The following is a 22,742-nucleotide window of genomic DNA, read 5'->3' as shown; positions in this document are numbered from 1 at the left end:
TGTGGGAGCCAGAAGGGTCAAGGAGACCACAAGAACATCTACAGAGAAAACCAACCTGGGCCCATGGGGGCTCACAGAGAGTGAACCACCAACCAAAGAGCATGCATGGGCTAAACGTAGACTTCCTACACATATGTAGCAGAAGTATAGCTTGGTCTCCATGTGCATCCCCTAACAACTGGAGTGGGGGCTGCCTTGTCTCATCTTAGTGGTAGAGGAAGTGCTTAGTGCTGCTGCAACTTGAGATGCCAGAGTGGACAGTACCCATGATGGTAGTGGTGGTGGGGTGCTCCCTTTCTCTGAGAAGATGGAAATGCGGGGAGGGGTGTGGGTGTGGGACTGGGAGGAGAGGAGGGTATGGGAGGACAGAGTGTGAGGGTAGGACTGGGAGGAGAGAGGGGACGGGGCAGGGGGTGGGTGGGGGGAAGCCTGGAATCAGGCTGTAAAGTGATTTAAATAAATAAATAGAAAAACAAAACAAAAATCAAATTTACAGTAAAGGATCTGTGGGCTTGTTATTTTATTTAAGAATTTTAATAAAATACCCATTAATAAAACAGGTATATATTATTCCTTTCTTATACCTTATCTGTTTAGAAAATTAAGGACTAATATAAGAATGAATTGTAGAATGTATTCCTTCGCTTTCTATTCTCTGAAATAATTTCTGTAATGCAAGGATGACCTGTCCCATAAAATTATCTGGGCCAGGTATTTCTATGTTGGGAAAATTTAACTGCTACCTCATAATTAATTCAAAGCATTCTTATTTAGGTAAATTATCATATCATATATTTAGACATTTATTTTCTTTAAGTATTCATAGTATGCACAAAACTACTCACAGCACTCTCTAATGTCTTTTATTTTCTAATACTTTAATTATATATCCATTTTATGTGTGCGCTTTCACTTTTTAATTTTAAAATATATTTTATTAGTTCACTGAGCATTTTCTACTTGTTTTGATCATATTCACCCATCCCATCCTTTTTATTCTCAAATGTTACTTATGGCTTCTATCCCAATCTTGCCAACTTTATTTATTTTCTAGTCTTTTTGAAGAATCAACTTTTGGCTGTTGATTTTCCATGTGGCCTCTGAACCTGGATCACTTACAACTGATTGTTTCCTTATTTCTCTTCCCTAGTCTACATGATCTAAAGCTCTTAACTGCAACATGAATTATAACACATTCCAATGCCCTCAGTATTCCTTATTTGAAATACTTAGAACCAAGACTGTTTAATATCTCATTTTCCTCTCATTTTGTACTATCTGCACAGGTAAGTTATCTTGATGATGAGATGCAAAGCTAAATACCCAATTGCTTTATGTTTCACATATACCTTATAAACAGTCCAAAGGAAATTTTGTAATTTGATAACACACAGGCACTGCTTAGCTCCAAATTTTGTAGCTTAGCTACTATAAATGTAATATTAATATTTCAGCACCTAATAATCAGATAATTTCTGTATCATCTTTCCCTTTATGCAACCAATTAAGTCCTTCTGCATAATTGAAAATTTTTCTCCACCTCAAATTTTTCCTAAAACATACCTAAAATAAAGCCACTGACTCACTTTTCCTCAAGTTTTGTGAGTGGTACTCTATTGTGATCCTTTTCACTATGTTCACTTAAAAACACATGTTTATTTGGACTACAGCATCCCTCTCCCACAAATTAATGTATTCTAGATTGTATTCTAAATAAATGCTCCATTTTTCCCTCACAGCAATGCTAGGTTTGGCATTGATTTTCCTAGGTGAACATGCAGAGGTTGAATAGTAGCAGTTGAGCCTGGGTTCAAACCAGAGAAGTCTAGGTCTAACGATAACACACTGATAGCAAATATTTATCTTTTGAAAACTATAGTCTAGAACCACTTATATGACTCCAAACTTTACAAACATAAAAGCTTCAATAAAATTATTTCTTCAATGTTTTTAAGAATCCGAATACACAAACCATGGAGCTGATAATTAAAGCAATGTTATGTGAAAATAACACATTTCTGAAAAGAACTCTGAAAGATGGCTGAGAATGTGACTTTAAGCAAATGGAGTAAAAGTATAACTTAATATGTTATTATACTTATTAGTAACTAAGTAAAAAATTCACATCAACTAGAGGTAATTAGCAAATAACTAAAATTAAAGGCAAAGTACCCTATTCAATGCATCTAAGATGCTAGTGATTATAAACAGAACCATTATCTTATATACCTTAATAAAACAAAAGAGTGAAAATCCTGTATCAGTTTAATTATGACATGCTTTCAACTCGAACGCATTCAAGTATGAGATCTAAAGGGGGAAAAAAGGACTTAAAGAAATAACTGGACAGTTAAATCACTACATAGGCAAATGAAACTTAGGAATATCCAACCCAAATAGTTGTATAATTATTCAGTTGGTATGAAAGACCATGTTTAAAATTGTATATGGGATATTCTTACCCTGTGCTCAAAGGTGAGAACATAGCTACAAGAACTGGAGAAATAATATTGAATCACTAAAGTTCAGGCCTTTTGAATCTGGTGTTTACAAACGTAATTCTTAAGAATACTCCTAGAACAAACTATCATGAAAAACAACACATTCACTATGCTAACAAGAAAATAGCAAAACTAAAACCTTTGAAAACTAACCAAACAGTTTAACCAATTTGCTACATGGAAAATAAAAACAAAACACTGAAACACTACTGTTTTTAGGAAAAAAATTTTGCTTAGGGAATACAAGATGAAACACTTAACAGCAAAGATTCCAGTACCTTCAGCTTAACCTCCAAACACTTAAACAAGCAAATAAACATACTTCCACTTCATGCTCAAGCAAGAAGGGATAAATGTAAACAACCAGGAAATCTGATGAACGGTATACAGGAACTTTTTACTTTCTGCAACTACTGTTTAAGTTGAAAATATCCTGGAGGATGGAGAGTGGGACCAGTTGATAAAGTACCTGCTGCATGAGCACAGAGATTTGAATTCTTATCAACAACCACATAAAAGCTGGCCATGCTATTGAGCACCTATTATCCCAGCACTAGCAGGGCAGACAAGCAGATCCCTGAAGGTCACTAGCTAGCCAACCTAGCCAATTGCTGAGTTCCAGGTTCAGCTGAGAGATCCTGTCTCAACAAAGTGGGAGTGAGCCAGGAAACCAAATATTGACTTCTGGCTTCCACATGCATATAAGTGCTCTCTGCTCACACTTGCATGCTCCACTCACCCAGCTTCTCGATAGCAAAAGAATTAAGATCTTTGAACCAAAACAGAAAAACAATACACATAAGTAAAGGCAATCCTGAAGTGTAAAGATCAGCAGTTCTCAACCTGTGGACTGCAACTCTTTTGGGGATCGGATGATCTTTTCACAGGGGTCATGTATCAATATCCTACATATCAGACATTTACATTATGATTCATAACAGAAGCAAAATTAGTTATGAAGTAGCAACTAAATAATTTTATGTTGGGGGTCACAACATGAGACACTGTATTAAAGGGTGATAGCATTAGGAAGGCTGAGAACCACTGTTATAGATGCTTGACACTTATGAAAATTTGAAGAATAAGGTTGAGTATTCCTTATTTAAAATGCTTAGAACTCGGAATGTTCACTTTGTGATGTCTGCATATATAAAATGAGTTATCTTGATGATGAGATTCAAGGCTAAACATCTAATTCATGTATGTTTCACCTATGTCTTATAAACAGCCTAAAGGTAATTTTCTAAGCACTTCTAGTTTTCATTGTTACCTATTAGGTATGGTCAGATATAAAATTGTTCCATGTGCAGTATCCTGTTGAGACCAAAGATTTCAAGTTTTAGAGCATTTTGATTTTCAGATTAAAGATGCTCAAGTGGCCTATGCAAAATTGGCAGAAAATATGGTTTGGTAGTGATAAAGGGCATTAAGAGATAGCTAAGTGTAGGAGTGTAGTCCTATAATTTCAGGAGGCTGAGGCAGAAGCACTATGAGTTAAAATCCAGCCTTGCGTACACAGTTCAAGGTTAACCTGAGGGACATAAGACCTTATTTAAAAAACCAAACCAAACCAAACCAAAACAAACAAACAAAAAACCCCACAAAAACCACACCTCACAATTGTAGGCAGGACTAGTGATAAAATGATGTGTAAGCTGCCCAAGATACTTCCTGTTAGTATCATGGGTCATGATGTCATTAAGAGTATATGCTACATGTCTAGCTAGATGAAAGAGTTTAAATGTTTTGTCTACAGAAAAAAAGAAAATAAATACTACAGTGTAAACTTTAAAATACCTATCCAAGTTATAATCAGCAGTTTATTATACACTGAAAAACTAACCAGAGTACAATTACTCAAAATATCCTTATCTTTAATTGGGTCTGATAAACAGTAACCAGCTGTAGGAACTTCACATTAATAATTTACTAAGACCATGAATTTAACTGATGTAATGTTCAATACATTGGAATAAAAGTATTTTGAATACTATCTTAATAACCATAAAATCCTTAAACAAAGGCTTATGTGAAGTCAAGTCAAACAGTAATAGTGAAAAGGACGTACAAAGCATTAGATACAACTTAAATACACATCTGATTCACATTAAGGATCTAATGTTTAATACCATTAGATGAATTAAGTTACTGAAAATGTAAAAGACAAAATAAACATCCACCCACAATTTTCACGGTGAAGAAAAATATTAACTCAAACTTCTATTCCAAATAAAGCATAAAGAAATAAAATACACTAAAACAACGAAAGCAAATCTGCCTCTACAAAATATTTTAGAATTTTAAATGTTTGAGATACTAAATTTACTCAGTGGCCTTAAGTTATCAATATCAAACTCATTAACTTATACATTTTTCATTTTAAGGCAAAAATGAGCACTTTTATAAGTATAAATTAAAGTTACCTTTTTATCTTCCTTTACTTTGTGGGTTTTCTTCTTCATCTTCTTATCGTCTACCTCCTGGTCAGATGTGATTGCAGGATTATCAATACCACCTTTCCAAGTTTCAACAGGAGAAAGCAGTGGATCTTCTTCACTTCCACGATGTCTTCCTTTTCTTTTTGTTTTAGAAGTAGTGAAAGCCTCATCATCACTTGCATCCGAGTGTGTTCTTCTATAGTATGATTTGGCTTTACTAAACAAAGTTTTAGATTTATATTTGTATTTTGAAGGCCTACGTTCCCCATGACCTTTTGAGGTTCTATCAGAAAACCCGTTTTCTTCATCTCCTTGAGTGTTATTTACAAATGAGTTTCGAATTTTAATAATTCGATTCTGACTATCATCTGGGACAACATAAATTTCATCAGAATAGCCCTTCTGTTTGAAAATTGTGTCAAGGGGTTCCGCATAGTTATCTGAAGAATCCATATCTTCAGGATGTGCCAAAGGCACCCGGGAAGTCTGTTTTCTTGGATTTTTACCAATACCAGCTTCAATTGTTTTTAAAAGGTTTGGATCTAGTTTTTTCACATTTGTTTTAGGTACAACTGGTTTAGGTTTAATAGGTGGAGGCACTTTATGGTTACGTTCATGGTCATGACAATTTGGGGTGCTATGGACAGGATACTCATTTCCTTCCAAATCTAACCTGTATCTGGACCGGTCACTAGGTGTTGGAAGCAACTGTACATCATCCCCAATTGGACTATAAGGAGGGGGTGCTTCTGTGTCGTCATCTGAATCAGGGTAATTGCTATAGGGAAAACAGTCTCTTGGAGATGGTAGAAAAACATCTTCACTTGGATGGGTAGATTCCCTTGTATTATCAGACAAATAGGAATTTTCTATCATATTTTTTTTCTCTAGAACATCACTGAAAAACAGAGTAAAGACCTCAGTTTGCCGATGATACTGAGATAATGAATATAATGCTGTAAATTTAGCAGTTATCTCAGTTGCAATGTGTTCTCCTTCAGTCATTAACTCCTTGATAGCCTCATTTTCAAAAAAATCTGCTTGACTGTCAGTAACTGCCACCAGTTGTACAGGAATAGTATCTTGAACTTCTGACAGAAATGCACGAAGCATTCCCATTGATGCTTTCCGTTTTGCAGAATAAACTAATATATAACCATGAACCAGTTCATCTTTTCTTACTCCAATTGAGGAGTGGTATGACAATATTGTGATCTGTATTCGCCTCCTTTTTTCACCAATAATTTTGTCAAGCATTAAGGAATTATTCTGCCCAGCTTGAGCAGCACTGCAAGAATGAGAATCAAGGAAAGGTGAAAGAATGAGATCCACACTAAACGGGTCGCCACACATGGCACACATAACAATTCTCAAGTCAGCTTCTGACACATCCTTATTGATTGGAACTGGGCTCACCACATCTAAATTGTGTTTGACCGATTCCAATACTCCTCTTAGAGCTTGCTTTATTTGTGATTCATTAAATTTACGAGGATAGGTGCCAGTAGGTACATCTACAAAAGGACACTGCAATTTGTTGGCCAACTGTTGTCCTTGGTGCCTGAGAATTGGTAGATTTTTACTAATGGAATCCCTCTGATTAGCAAGAATTAATGTAAATGGAAGGTTAGCCATATATTTGTCTTTTCTGATTTGAGAAGCTTCAGTTCTTATTTTTCCAATAAATTCCCCAATAAAACTCAGTGACTCGATAGAATTAAATACACAGAAGCACCCATGTGGTTTGAAGGCGGCAGTCCATAACTGACTCAAAATGTAAGGCGATTTGGCATCAACAGGCCGAAGATCAAGTTCATAAATTTTTCCATCTAAGGCATACTCATCATCAGTGGATTGAGTCCTTATCTCATTTGCTAGTTCCTGGGCAAGGCCATCTTTCCCTAAAATGAAAAGATTAACTTTGTCTATATTGGTACTGTCATGATACAAGCGTAAGCGGCCATGATCCAACTGTAATAGACTACTGGCAAGTAAGTGCTCCACTTTAATGTCTGTACAGTATTGGCCACTGAGGCATGTCTCTTTAGTGGGATGATAAACGAATCCTATATGCTTAAGTAGAAGAGATTCCCTATCAGGTGCAAGTTTCTGTAAAGCTTTATATCTAGGTTCTTCACTTAGAACTGTATGAATTTCACTCATTTTGTCTGAACTTGGTGTTGCATTAAGATCTAAGTCATAAAAAAGTTCAGAATGCTCAAATAGCATTTCTTGAAACTCTTCTTTGGCTTTTTCAACTATCTCTCGCTGATGCCTAGCATATACTTCCCTGCTATCAGCCTCAGGGATGTACTTGAATGCTTCATCCTCCATGACAAAACACATAACCTCCTCCCACGGCTGCCCAGGGGAAATGAACTGAATTTTTTCTAAAGTCTTCTTGAATTTCTCCTTCATTTCTATTCTTCTTTTCTCTGAAATCAGATGTTGTACATGGTTCTGATAGACCTTTTCTGCTTCTAAAGTGTTCAGGAGGTCAAACGGGATCCGTCTATCGTTAACTTTGTCTATATGGTCAGTTTCATCCCAAGGTGTTTTTTCTAGCACCACAAAACATAACTGGAAATCTGTTCTCTTTTCCATTAACTTCAAAGCTTCCAACCAATTCAAATGTTCAATCTCTTCTAGATCCGGCAAGAGAGTATTAAAAGCCCTTGGTAAGGTATTTATATATTCTTCTCTCCTTTTTCTTATATGTTCCTGTTTGAGTTGCTCTATATGCTTTGAGAATGTATTTCTGGCCTTCCTTGTTCCCTCTAAGTTGATATATTCTTCATAATCAGGATGATTTTTTAATTTATTACTAACAGTTTTCCAAGTTGCATGATAATCTCTCACAGTCTGTACAAGTTTTTCAAACTTATCTGTTGCTGTGACAACAAGTTGTCTCTGTGTTTTATAAGCATCCAGATAGGGAATAATTTTAGGTTTGCCACGAGTTTTATCCAACATTTGTACCAATGCAGTAAAACATGTCTCAATGTTGACATTAAATCGTGCTGATGTTTCCACTACAAGAAGGTTCTTTTTGTTTGAAGCAAATGCTTGAACTTCTCTAAGGTAATGATCCACACATTCATCACATTTAGTTGCTGCTATTATCACGGGTTTTTTAGATTTTGATAGCTGGACAAAAAGGTTATTCACAAATTTAAGTTGATCATCAAACTTTCTATTACAACCTTGGCTCACATCAATACACAATAAAAATCCATCTACATTGAGTTTCCCTTCAGGCATTTGCTTCTGTTCAAAGTCTTGCTCCAAGCCTAGCTGATCGGTGCAAATGTACATCAGTTTCTCTGCTGACTGCAATTTAGAGGCAGCTGCACGTTTTATATATGGTTGCAAATTTGTACTTCGATGAGGCAAGAAAGTCTGGTCATCAATGAACTCTGTTTGCTCAATGACATGAATTTTGCATTCTACTCCATCTTCACCACTTTGTGTTATGTCACCCCAGTATAAAAAGTGATCATTGTTTACTACTCGGCCTCCAAAGTCAATGGTGCTAAGCACAGAAGTGTGCTCTGGATAATATTCATCTGCTTTTGAGCGTACAAACCTATTGCACAAACAAGATTTTCCAACTCCACAGTTACCTTTGTCTTTCTCAGTCCCAGAGAGTCCAACTACACTGACAGTATAGGATGGAGGACGAGGCTCTTTGTTTTTTGCCATCATAACTCTTTTCTCATGTCTCTACATTCATAAAGGTAACCATATATATTTTTCATCCTGAAAATAAAACCATCTTAAAATACAGATCTTGAATTTCAGAATTATATTTGGTTCTTTGTAGTTCCCTCATTGCTGATGAAAGGTCTTCAAAATCACATGGATCATCTTCCTAGAAAGGGAAAACAAACAAAAAAACAAACATGAAAATCTTACATGAGCCATGCATGCTGAAGTACACAAAGTAAAAATGTCTATTACAAAGTATTATGTAAACCAATAATTCTAATAATGTTGCATATATATAAAGAAACCACATAAACAATTTATATTTTACTTCTATAAATGCACAATGGCCTCAAATTTTAAGGTAACTCTAACACTAAGTGTTAAATATATAAATCTAATGGCTCACAAGATTTAAAATAATTCCCTAAAGTCTCTAGTCACCAAGCATGATTCTATTTCTAATTACTCCTTCCTATAGATTTGAGAAAATATCTAATCTTTTCATCTCCTTTAACTGTCCTGTCTTCCGTAAGACTATGTTAAAAGTAACTAAAGTGTACTGCTTTATCAACTGTCTTACAACTTTTACTCAATTTTGGTTTTTTCCTGTATCAGGGATACAGTCAAGGGCCCTAGCCCTACCATGCTCTAACCAGGTACTCTAAAACAGCTGTATCAACAGCCTCATGATGTAAAGAGTATAAAATAACTGGCTTTAGATAATAATATTCCTCAAATGTATGTTCCCAGGGTTTTCTAATTTTAGGATTTTTTTTTCAATAAGTTTCAACACTCCTGTGAACTCAATTAGCTTTTATACTCCTCTAAAACTGAGAGTGCAAAGGAAAGAAAAAGAGAAGGAAAAGGGGGAAGGAGTTAATACTGTAGAAGACTTTCAACTAAACCCTAATCTTTACCAAAATGTTTTCACGTTAAGTAATATCTCATATATGCTTATCCAAATACAATGTAACTCTTCGCAATGTAACTCTGATACTATGACTGACTTGGAATACAGCTTAGTGGTAGACAACTTATCTAATATTTACAGACTCTTGGTTTTGATGCCCAAAGAAAGCACTCACTTCTGTTCTGCTATAGCTACTCCAAATCAATGACAATATATCTTATGTATTTATAATATATATTATATATAATCATACACATTATAATGCACTCTGTGGCTTAAAAGAGTAGAAAAAAGCAGTACCATAAAAGATATTTTGAAAGTTTAATAAAAGGGCATAATATTAAATAATAATGAGTATATTTGAGTTTTTTATATGCCATTACCCTATCATGGAAAGCTTCTTAATCTAAAAGATAAATAAAATTCCTATACTGAGGCTGAATCGATTGGGGCTTAATTTTAAAGCTTCTGCACATCCTAATTAATTTGACAGTGGCAATTCTGAATCATGAATATCAAGTTTTATATTAAAAGTAAGAAAGTTTCCCATAACTTTTATGGTTTTCACACCAATTCTCTGTGAACTGCCAATTACACACAGTGAGGAATATCCAAGCCCATCCTTCTAGCAGGACTGTCAGGTAAGCTATTTTGAAGTTAGCTCTGGAGCTTATCGCATGAGTCACCATACAGTAAATTTTCAATTACGGTGGGAAACTTCACCTAGAAATGGGAAATTAGACAAATAGTTCTCTTTTCTCAACTCTCATCTGAGTCTTCCTTGTTTACTTCAAGTTTAATACAGAACTCTTAGCCTGAGAAAGGCTAATCTAGGAAATAAAATTGTATTATCAAATGAATTACATTAGTCTCTAATAACCAGAACAAAATTATCATCCCTTAATTAATTAAAAGTAATTTTGATATTTTTAAGGCAAAGAACAAAAATTTCTAATAAACTAATGATCAGAACACTGCTTTTCTACTATGTGTGGTTTAATTTGAAATTTTCTTTCAAATATGATCAGTAATAATATGTTACTGGGTCAATCATACATATACACCCTATTTCCTATGAAACTTTGCTTTTACACACAGTAACTTACTCTCATAACATTTAGTCAACATATTTTTACTCAGAGGGAAAGCCAGAAAAAAAAAGCAGTCACATGGCTTGGATCAGTTTTTACATACTCAATCATGGTACTCTTTTAAATAGTTCACAGTGAGGGCTGTCAAATTTTTTTAGCTTAGCTTAACTTAGGGTTTATGTGGAGAAAGTTATGTCAAGAATGCCAATTATGTTTACAGAAATTAATGATAATACATATATTTGCATAAAACTCTCCTATACCTCTGTTTTAAAATGAAGCTATTTCCTAGAACTAAATTTTCTAAAAATTTATCAGGCCATTCACACAGTGCATTCTCTTTTAAATAAGGTTTAATAGCATGAAGTGGCTTTCTACAAATTACGAGCTACACAAGAAATCTAGAAAGATAAAAAATAAGTTCATAGGAATTCACAAGTTAGCCTAAAAATGTTTTTAGCGACTAGAATGCTATTAGCTGGAGCCTGGGTGAAGTGTGAGGGGAAAGAACAATAAAGAGAGGATGGTTAATGGGGTTGAAGTGCTGTGGATAGTAGGAATAATTTCTAATGTTCCACACCACAGACCAATCAGAATTGAAAACAAATATTTCAAAAGAACTAGCAGAAGGGCGTGATGGATAATTTTGATTGTCTACTTGACACACCTTAATGAAAAAAGGAACCTTAATTAAGGAATTGCTTCCAGGAGACTGGGCTATGGGGTTGTCTGTGGGACACTTTATTAACTGACATAGAAGGGCCTTATCTACTTGGGCAGTGCCAGTCATGGGCAGGAGGGTATGGGCTGTATAAGACAGCTAAGCAAGCCAGGGAAATAAACCACCATGGTACTTTCCTTCATGGTTCCTGTACTAGCGTCCCTCAAATGATAGACTGGACTGTAACCTGTACACAAACTATTTCTTCCTCAATTTTTTTTTTTTTTTTTTTTTTTTTTTTTTTTTTTTTTGGTCAGTGTTTTATCATAGTAACAGAAAAGCAAACCTAAACAGAATGGTACCAAGAAAGTGGGGTACTGTAATAAACCTAATGTTGTTTTGGGGCAGGATTGTGGCGCATTTGGGAGCTTTTGGCTAGAAAACCACTGAGTGCTCAGAACTTAATGAACTGTTGTTGGAGCTTGGAAGACACGTGCATAGAATGCAGAAGGAGTGACTTGTGAAGTTTCAGAGGACTCAGTTTCAAGACTCAGACTTGAGTCTCTCTAAGACTCTATTTCTATAAGAATCTATGTAAGTAAATTCTTCACTTTACTGGGACAATCAATGTTGGTTAACTGGTACTGAAAAATCAACTATGGTTAGTAAGAGACCAGAATCATTTAGGTGAGATGGGGAGAAATAGTTGCTCAGGGCCAGCACACAGCTGGGGGTGAGGGGTGGAGGCTGCAACTCAAGCTGGAAGTAGAACTTGGCAATGTGTAAGACTCCCATATGGTAGTAGTTTTGAAGGCATGAAGAGGTCAGAGAGAACAGCTGAGCCTTGGCACTGTATGGCAAGGTCAAAGATCCCTAGAAGAGAGGCCAGGAGAAAGTATAGGTTAAGGTTCCGCCTCAGTTGCAGTAGAAACCCCAGGACTGAAAGAGTCATGGACAGAAGCTATGACCTGACACTGGATAAGGCCACAAAAGGTCACTGATGAACAAATAGCCTGTTACAGTGGAGACTCCAGCATACTGGAAATACCAGGATCATGGGATGACTACAAAGGACAGTGTTAGGTGCATAGTGGACTTGGCCTGAGGCCAGGAGACAAGATGCATGGGCGGTGAATGGTGGAACTCAAGTTGTGGGGCTATTCAAGCCCTTTGTAGCCCAGAAGATAACGAATGAGTCCCAGATGTTAAGACATTGAGTTTTTTGTTCGATCTTAGTTTTGCTTTTGATTATAACTGGGCCCAAAATTCTTTCCTCTTAAAAATAAGAAACTATATCATTTATTTTGGATTTTACAGGAACCCATAGTTAAAAGACTTTCGATTTTTAAAGAGAACCTGGATTTTTAAAGTGTGGAAAAAATTTAAAGACAGAGATATTTATATTTGGTCTGTGTTTTATATTATGGTATTATATTAGCACAAGAGCCAGGGAACAAAGAAAGGAAAGGCTACAGATTTCACAGCAATATGTTTGTGTGTCAAGCTGACAAGGGGTGAACTTGTGAAGGCCAACTTTGGCTGTTTGCCTGGCATAACTAAGAAAGAACTTCAACTGAGGGACTGCCTCCACTAGACTGTCAGTGAGCATGAGCTATGTAAGAAAGGTAGCTGAACATGCCAGGGAAAATAAGCCTAGAAGTTTTCCTTCCTAATTCTTGTCTCTGCTCCTCTTGAATTCCTGCCCCCGCTACTTCAATGATGGACTGCAATTGGGATGTATAGCTACCCTTCTCTCAAGTTGGTTTTGGTTCACATTTTTATTCATAGTATCAAAAAGGAAACTAATACAAAAGACTGACAGATCCCAATATGAAAAAAAACGCCTAACTGGTAGAGATATGCCAATTACTCTTATCCAATCATTTTCTTATATACTAAAATGTCAGTGTTCTAAATACACACAAGTACTGTCAATTATGACACATAAATTTATAAACATTAATTTTTAAATAAAACTTTTGCCTTTTTACAAAATTGTTGCATCTATTAATAAAAGTATAATTTTCAAAATATTTATGCCTTTGTGTTGTTTTGCTTTGGCCTGATGGCCCTACCTTTAAAATATACATATAACTTAGCAGTTTCTGATGCCTTTATTACTATAACCCAGATTCTATTCGCCATCATATTTGGTAAATGATTCTAATTTCATTTCCTAGCATAATTCCTGTTTCCTTCCTCTGGTTTATTGATATCAGGGCAGCCAGGTTTTTGTTAAAATACAAACTAGCCTTTGTTATTCTTCTATTCAAAACTTTCCAGTACTTTTAAAAGGAAAAACCAAGTCCTTAATGTTCTCCTACTACAGTTCAGGGTACTGTTGTCTTACTACCTGCTATGTATGTGTTCTCACACATCTCTGAGCTACTCTAATAACCCAAATTCTCATTCTATTTCAGTCACACGGTGGCACACAACATGCTTAACACATTCCTCCTGCGTTTGCACTTTCCCCAATATTACCAAAACTACTGCATAATGTAAGTATGGTGTCATTAACTCTATCCTTCTCCCATTTCATTCCAGATTTAACTTCAGAGCCAAAAAAGGAATAAATCTATGTTCACAGAACAAGCCTAAAAGTACTTCACACAACAGATTTATTAAGTCTTAATGTTAAGTTAAAAGCTTTTCCAAAAATGAAAGCATTTGAATCAAATTTATGATACCTAATAATGTATTTGGACAGATTTTATTTATAATTTTTCAAATTAATTTTTAAAACAGAGACAGACATAGAGACTAGAAAGGTGGTTCAGCAGTTAACAATATTTGCTGTCCTTATAGAGGACCTAAGTTCTACTCCAAGTACCCACATGACAGATTACAACCATCTATCACTCCTCTTCTGGCCTCCACTACACATACATGATGTACACACATACATGCAGGCAAAGTACTCATATACATAAAATGAAAAATAAATTTAAAAATCTAAAAATAATATAGTCCTTCATATAACTGACTTTAAGTATTTTTTTGCAAGTCACTGTATTTACTATAGGAAATTACATTCCTAAGACCTTATTATACAGAAATAATTTTATAATTACTTGCTCAATCTTAAGCACCTCTATGTAGTAAGTTTTGGGAGAGCCTAGTCTAAAAGTAAAAGCTTGACTTATTAAGTCTAAAAATTAAAGAAGGCAAAGGCAAGAGAATCAGAAATTCAAGGTCAGCCTTGGGTAAATACCAACTTGGGAACAGCCTGGAATACATCAGATTTGTCTTAAAAACAAACAAAACGCCCTATCACCAGTAACCCCCACCTACCCTCCTTTATAGTACCATAGCTAAGGAGATAAAAGCAACATAATATATATATCATGGAGTTGGAAAATGCAGTATGAATTCAAATAAATGAAAGATAAGTTACAAGCTATAATAGGCCAAGGTTTGGAAAACTTTTTTCTATAATGGGTTGGGCAGTAAGGTTTTACATACAGTCTAGAGTTTGTCATACTTGACTTGAGAATAAAGTGATCTTGATGTATATTACAATAAAACTTCATTTAGACACAGACATTTGAATTTCGTGTTGTTTTAATAGTTTTAAAATATTATTCTGACAATTTGACAGCTGTTTCACAATGTAAGAAGGCATTAAAGAGCAATAAGAAGTAGGCCAGACTTGATTCAAAGGCCACAGTTTACAAACCTTAGATGAGCTTTTAAAATTTTTATGTGTTGAAGTATTTTGCTTGCATGTATGTATGTATGTTCGTTCACTGGATGTGTACCTAGTGCCTGTTGAGCCAAAAGAGAGTACTGGGTTGATTGTAAGCGGCCATGTGGGTGCTGGAAATCAAACCCAGGTCCTCTGCAAGAGTAGCTAGTGCTCTTAACCACTGTGCCATTCATTCCTCCTGACATGAAGAATTTTTGTGAACAAAAATATTTGAATAAAAGATGGGGTTTGGTTTTCAAAGAGAAGTTATTCCAGACGTGTGAATAATACAGAGTGAACTGAGCACAGCAACCACATTGGAAAGTAGAGAAATATGGCTAGATAGGCTTAAAATCGACCCTTTCAAAGAGCAAACAGGAGTTAGACCATGTAAAAGAAAGCAGAAGAGTCTAAAAGGAGAATACAAGACTGATTATGATGGGACATAAAACCTGCAAAATGAGTAAGCACTGTATGCTTAAGCACCTCAACTGTCTCAGAACAGAAAAGAACAATGCTAGACAGAGAACTTAGGACTGGCACTAGGCATATGAAATAAATGAGTCAGTGTTTTTCAATGAAAACGCTAATCAGTTTCAGCAACAGATGGTGATATCACCTGAGTTTCAGGTGTTATCTCCAAAGACATGAAACTTGGTAATGAAATGAGGTAAGGTCAAGATGAGTTAACAAGTACATTAAGTTCAAAAAATTTACAATCATCTGGGTATTCCTAGAAATACCTAAACACTCCCATACACCAGTTACCTTAAACAGACAACAGCCAAAAAGAAGTGTTACTTTGGTTTTGAAAGGGTAAGCATAGAAATAAGCACAGAATTTCTAATCAGTAAAAAGACACTCAACAAGAAGAAAATGGACAAACTATACCAAACCAGAAGCCAAGAACTGAAGTCCATCTCTCCAGGGTTGTTTGATGTCAAATCGTGAGATTAGAATCTCTTTATTAATCTTGGATTTGTATTTTCTCATATTTCAACTTACTCATAAAGTACAAACTTCTCACTTGCCAATCTGGTGTACACTTTCCAAATACTTTTGGTCCATAGACATTACTACTTCAATGTCTCTTTTTCCTTCTCACTATCCTAACTTTACATTACTTTATGTATTTTTGTTTTACTTATTTAATGTGTAGGGGCATTTCGCCTGCATGTATGTCTGTGTACTTCATAAATGCAATGCCTATGGAGGCAAGAAAAAGTCATTATGTTCCCCTGGAACTGGAGTTACAGATAGTTGTTGGCTACCATATGGGTGCTTGGACTAGAACCTGGATGCCCCAGAAGAAGAATAGTCAGTACTTTTACCACTGAGCCCAATCCCCAGCCCTTTATAGCAAATTTTAAATCAGTAATGTACTATCTGGTAGCCAAATTCACCTGTTCTGTATTGGATTCACATTTAACTTTTCTCAAACACACACAAACACACACACACACACACACATTCTCTCTCTCTCTCTCTCTCTCTCTCTCTCTCTCTCTCAAAACTGTAAGCTTCGCGCTCCCCCCCCCACCCCCCCGCCCTCTCTCTCTCAAAACTGTAAGCTCTGGGGCTGGAGACATGGCTCAGCAGGTAAGATCAAGTACTGCTCTTGCAGAGGTCAGGAGTTTGGTTCCCAGAAGTGTACTACCACAATAGTTCCAGGAGAGCTGATGTCCTCTTCTGGCCTCCAAGGGCACCCACATGAACATGTACATGTACAGACACACTCCTTGGGGGGAGGAAGCTCAAAAATTAAAAACAAACAAACAAATAAACAACTATAAGCTTTGATAAGAGTTAAGGCTATCATTCAAACACACTTTCTTGTATTGCTCACAGTTCCCTGATATTCAATAAAATATTTGCTAAGGTTAATAAGATTAATCTGAAGTTAGAAAAAAATTAAAAGCAATGTTTGCCATTAACTCTGCATGATAAAAAACGAGGAAAAAAAAAATCTAAGTGACAAATCTTAGTCATATTTTAACCATGAAATAAAAGTTACACATAACTTTTCTTAAGTAATACCTCTAATCCTATAGTAAGATACACGTATTGTTTTACTGCACAGTCTTGTGGAGATCTTTAGCTACCAGAACACAGGTAGTAAAAGAACTGAAAATGTTCTCCTCTGTGAAGGATTACCACAGAGACTGGACCTCACAGAACTGTACCTAGAGTTATTTACAGTTACTGCCACTCGTACTGATGTCTTGACGCTTACTTCTAATTCATCTCTTTCTCCCCATAGCATGTTATTAAATGCTAAATAAAAAATATTTCAATTTGAACAAATTGAAATTGTTCAAATTAACAAAATACATCAGAGGTCTCAACATTTCTTAATGCAGACTAACTTTCATAGGTTAAAAACAGAAACTGCCTTGGCTTGGGGAGGGTGACTTGTCAGAGGAAGTCTCGAGGCATCTAGGGGAAGACTCCAGGGATCTAAAAACATTGACCTTGAAACTCAATGTAAAAATCTTTTTTAAATTCTTATGTTTGACTTTTTAGTTTGTTTGCAGTACCAGGGACTATACTAAGGGCCCTATAGATAAGTATTCTACACCAACCCAACACACTCTTAACATTTTCTCCTAGTTTGATAAAAATCAACAAAACCTTGCATTTAAATGGCTCATTACACAAATTGCCAAATGGATGACATATGACTTTATTAAAATTTCTTCACTATTCCTTCTTGCACTTAATATTACAAACTTAAAATAACACCACAGAATGATTCTTGAATCAATTAATTAACCATGGTGCCGTTTTGATTTGCAAGGAAAAAAAAAGTTTCCAACTAAACAACTAGAAAAGTTAAGTACAGTTTTCATGAAACATACTTTTCTTCAACAACCCAAGAATGCTGGTGGAGTAAGAGTGACTGCCTAGTATGCTCATAGGCTTAGGTTCAATTCTGCAACAGCAGTGGGTGGTGGTGGTGGGGCGCTTATGTAACTATTATTCAGAGCTGAACCATAACTTCCAATACCTGCCAAAAGGCAAATAAAACATTTTATTTCATATAAAAAATTAACTTTCAAAGCAAAAAGTATTATCTCCAAAAAAGTGTGCTAAATCTGCCTTACAAAAAAAAAAAAAAAAAAAAAAGACACGATTCCAAAATAGTCAAGGTAAATACCATGTAAGAGAATTAAGATATTAATCAATGTAGTGGATTGATTCTGAAAGGGGCTGGAGACGTAGCTTGGTGGTAGAGTTAAGTACCCTGCAACATCCTAGTTTCAATGTCCAGTACCACAAGAAGAAAAAAAATCTAATTGCCAATATAGTTTAAATGGACAAAAGTTCATTAAAAAAAACCAATAAAGCACAATTGTGTGACAGTTTTTTTTTCTATCCATGTGTAACCAAACCCACTTCCAATGCTCTTAATAATTAATGTGCAAAGAATATTAGGCATGCTGACCTGAGTTAAAGAATGTAGCCTAAAGACAACGAAATCAATAGTTATATAATTGCTTTTAATCAATCAGGTCAATAGCTCTATTTCTTTAAGTTAAAAAGCACATACATGCCTAACCTTTCAATCCACAATTTATATAAACTTCTCCAATGCCTCAGCAGGCTTTTGTGACAATTATAATGTTCTTCCTCTGCTTTACATTCTATAGATTGAAGAAATATGGGTCAATTAAAACAGATTTTTAAAAAGCACAAAATGAGAAATTTAAAATTAAAGCAAAAATGCTCTGGAAGCTGCAAGTTAGCTTATACTATTAATCCTAATATGTAAAAATACTGAAAAGGGGTAACATACAAATAAACTGGAATTGACAGTAAAACATTTCCAAAAAACGTTTTACTAAAGTCTGTATTTAAATCCAAGATTTTGTTTTGGTTTTTTTGTTTGTTTGTTTTTTGGAATAGTCACATCTGGGTGCAATAGTTGCTGGAGGAACCTTTTTTAGATGGAGCTTGAGAGAACTCTTCCAGGAAGTGAGGGGTCCCTTCAATGCAGGTAAACGTCTCCTAATATCCTGTTCAAACTGTATTTTGGTTTTGGTTTTAAGTAGAAAGGCCAATCCCCACCTCACACACCTGCAGAAGGCATTTCACTGTTTCACACTTTTAACATTTTTTTTTCAAATGTCCTTGCTTTCTTCCTTCTCAAAAACAAAAGGAAACTGATAACCTTTCTGGTTAGATGGTTGAAAAATCCACTCATCTCACAACTTTGGTTTAGATTTTGTACATTTTACTTTCCATTTACTAAGTAAGCATCGGCCCAAACTGAATTCCCATTATATGGTGAAAGTATGAACGTCTCCCCTGCAACTTTCTTGGAATTTCATTAGCCCTCCTAATAGTTCGTCCTTACTTTCTAGCACCTTCCAGCCTCGGCTTCTCACAGAGCTTGCACCTCACTTGCATTTCCAATAACGCTGGAGAAGGAGAGTGTATTTATGTGTGGAGAAGTGCACGCGCGCTCCCGAGCTGCTCCCCACCCCCACCCCGATACTTTTCTTTGCTGGGAACCCAGGGAAATTTTAGAGGTTACTCCAGCAAAAACGCTCGGGATCAAAGCCCCAGCCTAGTGGTAACAGTCCAACGACAGGAAGGAGTCTGTGTTTGGGTTGCGCAGTGCAACTTCTCACTCCCTGCCCTAAGCTTTCGCAGATGGGAATGTGGTGGAGAGCCTAGGGAGGAGTCGAGGAGATAAGAGAAAAGTGAAAGGGCCGATCCCCGGGAAAGGCGGTTAAGTTTGCAGCCCAGATCGCGTTTCTGCGGATCTGCGCCCACCGCGCTCCCCCCCTTCCAGGTGGAACTCGTTAACAGCAGCAGCCCCAGCCAGCAGACCCCGCCACCTTCCTTCCCCGCGCACCCCTCCGAGACCCGGACAAGTGAAGGTGGCGCGGGGAGAGGACGCCTGGCGGGGCCGGCACGAGCTGGGCGAGCAGCAGGCCTCCGCCGACCCCGGCCCGGTCACCTGTGGAGAAAGCGGCCCCTCTCCGGCCTCTCTGCCCTTCAGCCGACCGGAGCCCGGCGGCCCGGCCTGCCGAGGACCCGGCCGCCCGGCCCCAGCCCCTTGAACTGGTTACAACCGGCGGCGGCGGCGGCGGCGACCGAGGGTCCCCGGGCGGGAGGGGAGAGGCAGGCCCCGCGCGGCCGGCTCTCGAGGTCCTACCTAACAACGCCGGTCTCCTCCGTCGCCTCCTCAACGGCAGCGGCCCCGGCGGTGGCGGCGGCAGCGACATTCCTGGGGAGCGCTCCCGCCGCCGCCGCCTCCTCCACTCTCGGCTCGCCTCTCGCTGCCGGCGCGCTCACCGCCCCCCCCCCCGCCCTCGCCGACACACACGCCCCGAAAGCCCGAGCCCCGCGGCTCGCGCTGCCTGGTAACCCGCCCGCCCGCCGGCAGCGGCCGCCCCGACCCTCCCCCCTTTCCCCCGCGCCCGCCGTCGCTCTAGGCTCAGTAATGGCGGCCACTCGGGTTCCTCGCGCTGACGGATCTCTCCCTCTCTCCCCGAACTTTACCTCAGCATCTCTCGCCGGCGCGTACCGCCGGAACGCACGCACGCGCCAGCGAGCGCGCGTGCGCGCGCGCGGAGCCACACACCCGGCCGGGGGCGGCGCGGGCAGCACGGGGGCGCGCGTGTGTGTGTGCGTGCCCGCGCCGCCCGCCCCACAATCCCTCCCACCCCACACTCCTCCTTCTCCCCCCGCCCCCGCCCCGCGGCACTCACCTCCAGACGCCTCCCGAGCGACGCTCCCGGTTCGGCCCCGCCCCTGCCCTGCTCTCCCGGGAGCTGGGGAGGCGCGAGCGACCGCGCCGCAGGAGGGGGGGCGCGCGAGCGCGCGGGCCGCGTCCCCGCTCGGGCCCCGCTCCCCATTGGCTTCTGCCCCTCCCCCCCACCACTGTCCCCGCCTCTCCCGCCCATTGGTTCCCGCTCCTACTCCCGTCCTTCTCACCTTTTCCCTGTTACCCATTGGCGTGAGTGTTTCTCCTCAGCTCTCTCTCCCCCTTTCTCCGCGCTCCGCTCCTCCTCCGTCCCATCCTCCACGCTCTGGGCGCCGCACGCTGTGCACAGTCGCCGAGCCGCCCCTGCCCTCTCCCTCGCCTTCGTTCTGGTGTTTGGCGGTAACTCAGAGTCGCCTTGCTGAGGAACTTAGTGTTGTGTTAGCCGCGAGGCAGGGCATGGGCGCCGAACGCCCCTCCATAAATCCCTCTAAGCCTTAGAATCCGAGGTCTCTGAGCACTGAAGAATGCAGGGGAGGAAAGAATGTGCCGGAGCTCCGTTGCAGGGACTTGCCTCTGTGTGTGTGTGTGTGTGTGTGTGTGTGTGTGTGTGTGTGTGTGTGTGTGTGCACATGCACCGCCAGTCCTGTGTGTGTGTGTGTGTGTGTGTGTGTGTGTGTGTGTGTGTGTGTGTGCGTGCACATGCACCGCCAGTCCTGCCTGGCAATCGCTTACCAACCACAGACATCACCCTCCCGGAACCTGGAGCCACTCAGTCAAAAGCCTGAGCTAGACCGGGGCAAGAGGAATCCTTTCCCGATGGGCGCGACACAGAGACGCAGGCCCTTCCTTGATCCTGGCCGATAGGGAAGTTGTGGGAGATGCCAAGACCTGAATGGTTTAGAGTGAACCCAAGGGCCCCAGCTCAAGTTCAGCAACTAGCAACTATCTGCCTCCCAGCTTTCATGATATTGCCTTAAAATATACTCAGTCTTTTTTGAGAATGTTCACAAGTTGGGGATTACATTGAGCTTTCCTTGTATTTTTCATCTGTGCATATTGACATGAGAAGGTTGAGGGAATGAACGGTAGAAACCATGGCCTCTAAGCTCTGAAGAAACTATTTGTGACTTTCCCAAGGTCACCCTAATTGTATAAGGAGATGTTTAAGTAAAAACACCAATCTGCTCCAATTCATTAGTTCATGTAATTTGGAGGAGAAGTTCTCTTTGGGGAAAGATTTACTTCCTGCACTGAAATAGTTTGTCATCAGCAAACATATAAAGAGGCTTTAAAATTCAAGTTATTCTTAGGCTACACAAGGTATCGAAGCTAGCCAAGGTTGCTTTTTAGTGTTATAATGGCGTAGCTGCTGCCATCCGGAAGTAAACTTACGCTGTCGGAAATGAAAACAAAAGCTGCCGGTTGGTACAAATTGGTTAGAAAATGTTTGTCAGTAAATCTGTCACAGCATTCAAACAGAAGATCTCTTCGTTCCTTCCCCGTGTTCATCCACTGCCCATGTTCCTCAAAGGTAAACTTAAAATCTTTACAAGCAGAAAAGAAATTTCTGGCTTCTCTGTGTAAGTAGCTCCTTGTCTTTACATCCTTGAGCGCATCCCTTGCAGCATCTTGAGTGTTGGAAGAGTAGGCTGTGGGCTGTGGAGGCTTACAAACTAAGGCAAGGAAAGAAAGCTGAAGAGCATTTGCGAGAAAACTAACAGCAGTTAGAGGGGAAAGGTGATGGAGCAGCACGAATCCCTTACGTCGGCTTGAATTTAATGTGTTTTGTGTATTTTGTATCTTTGTACTAAAAATCCTTAAACAATTAAAAACATCACCTGAATAAAATGTTAAGTACTATACGGTACCCACACTAAGATAATTTTGGAATTATTTTCTAACCAAGCAGAAAATCTTTAACAGTGGGCATTTATCAACATACCTGAAGTCAAATAAATCAGGAAATATTAGGGTAAGAAGGTGTAATTTGCAGCTATACAACAGGATACCAGATGCTAAAAAGGACTTG

At 38.8% G+C, this 22,742-nt stretch overlaps 1 protein-coding gene across 3 annotated transcripts in view; it reads right to left on the bottom strand.

The window, feature by feature from the left end:
* Positions 1-20,552, bottom strand: part of Arhgap5 (Rho GTPase activating protein 5) — a 65,525-nt gene extending 44,973 nt beyond the window's left edge. For 2 of the 3 annotated variants that reach the window (XM_051145907.1, XM_051145926.1), the window contains exons 1-2: positions 20,162-20,295; positions 4,925-8,810 (exon numbers count right to left, since the gene is read on the bottom strand). In XM_051145907.1, coding sequence (XP_051001864.1) covers positions 4,925-8,644 — 3,720 coding nt within the window. In that variant the 5' untranslated portion in view covers positions 8,645-8,810; positions 20,162-20,295. Of the gene's footprint in view, positions 1-4,924; positions 8,811-20,161; positions 20,296-20,508 lie in introns of those variants that run through there. The other variant, XM_051145916.1, reaches the window with a different exon arrangement.
* Positions 20,553-22,742: the final 2,190 nt, after the last annotated feature.

This window comes from Acomys russatus, chromosome 1 (genome assembly GCF_903995435.1).
Source record: "Acomys russatus chromosome 1, mAcoRus1.1, whole genome shotgun sequence".
Classification (NCBI taxonomy): domain Eukaryota; kingdom Metazoa; phylum Chordata; class Mammalia; order Rodentia; family Muridae; genus Acomys; species Acomys russatus.
Note: the sequence above shows the minus strand (reverse complement) of the source record. Positions and strands in the feature narration are given on the sequence as shown.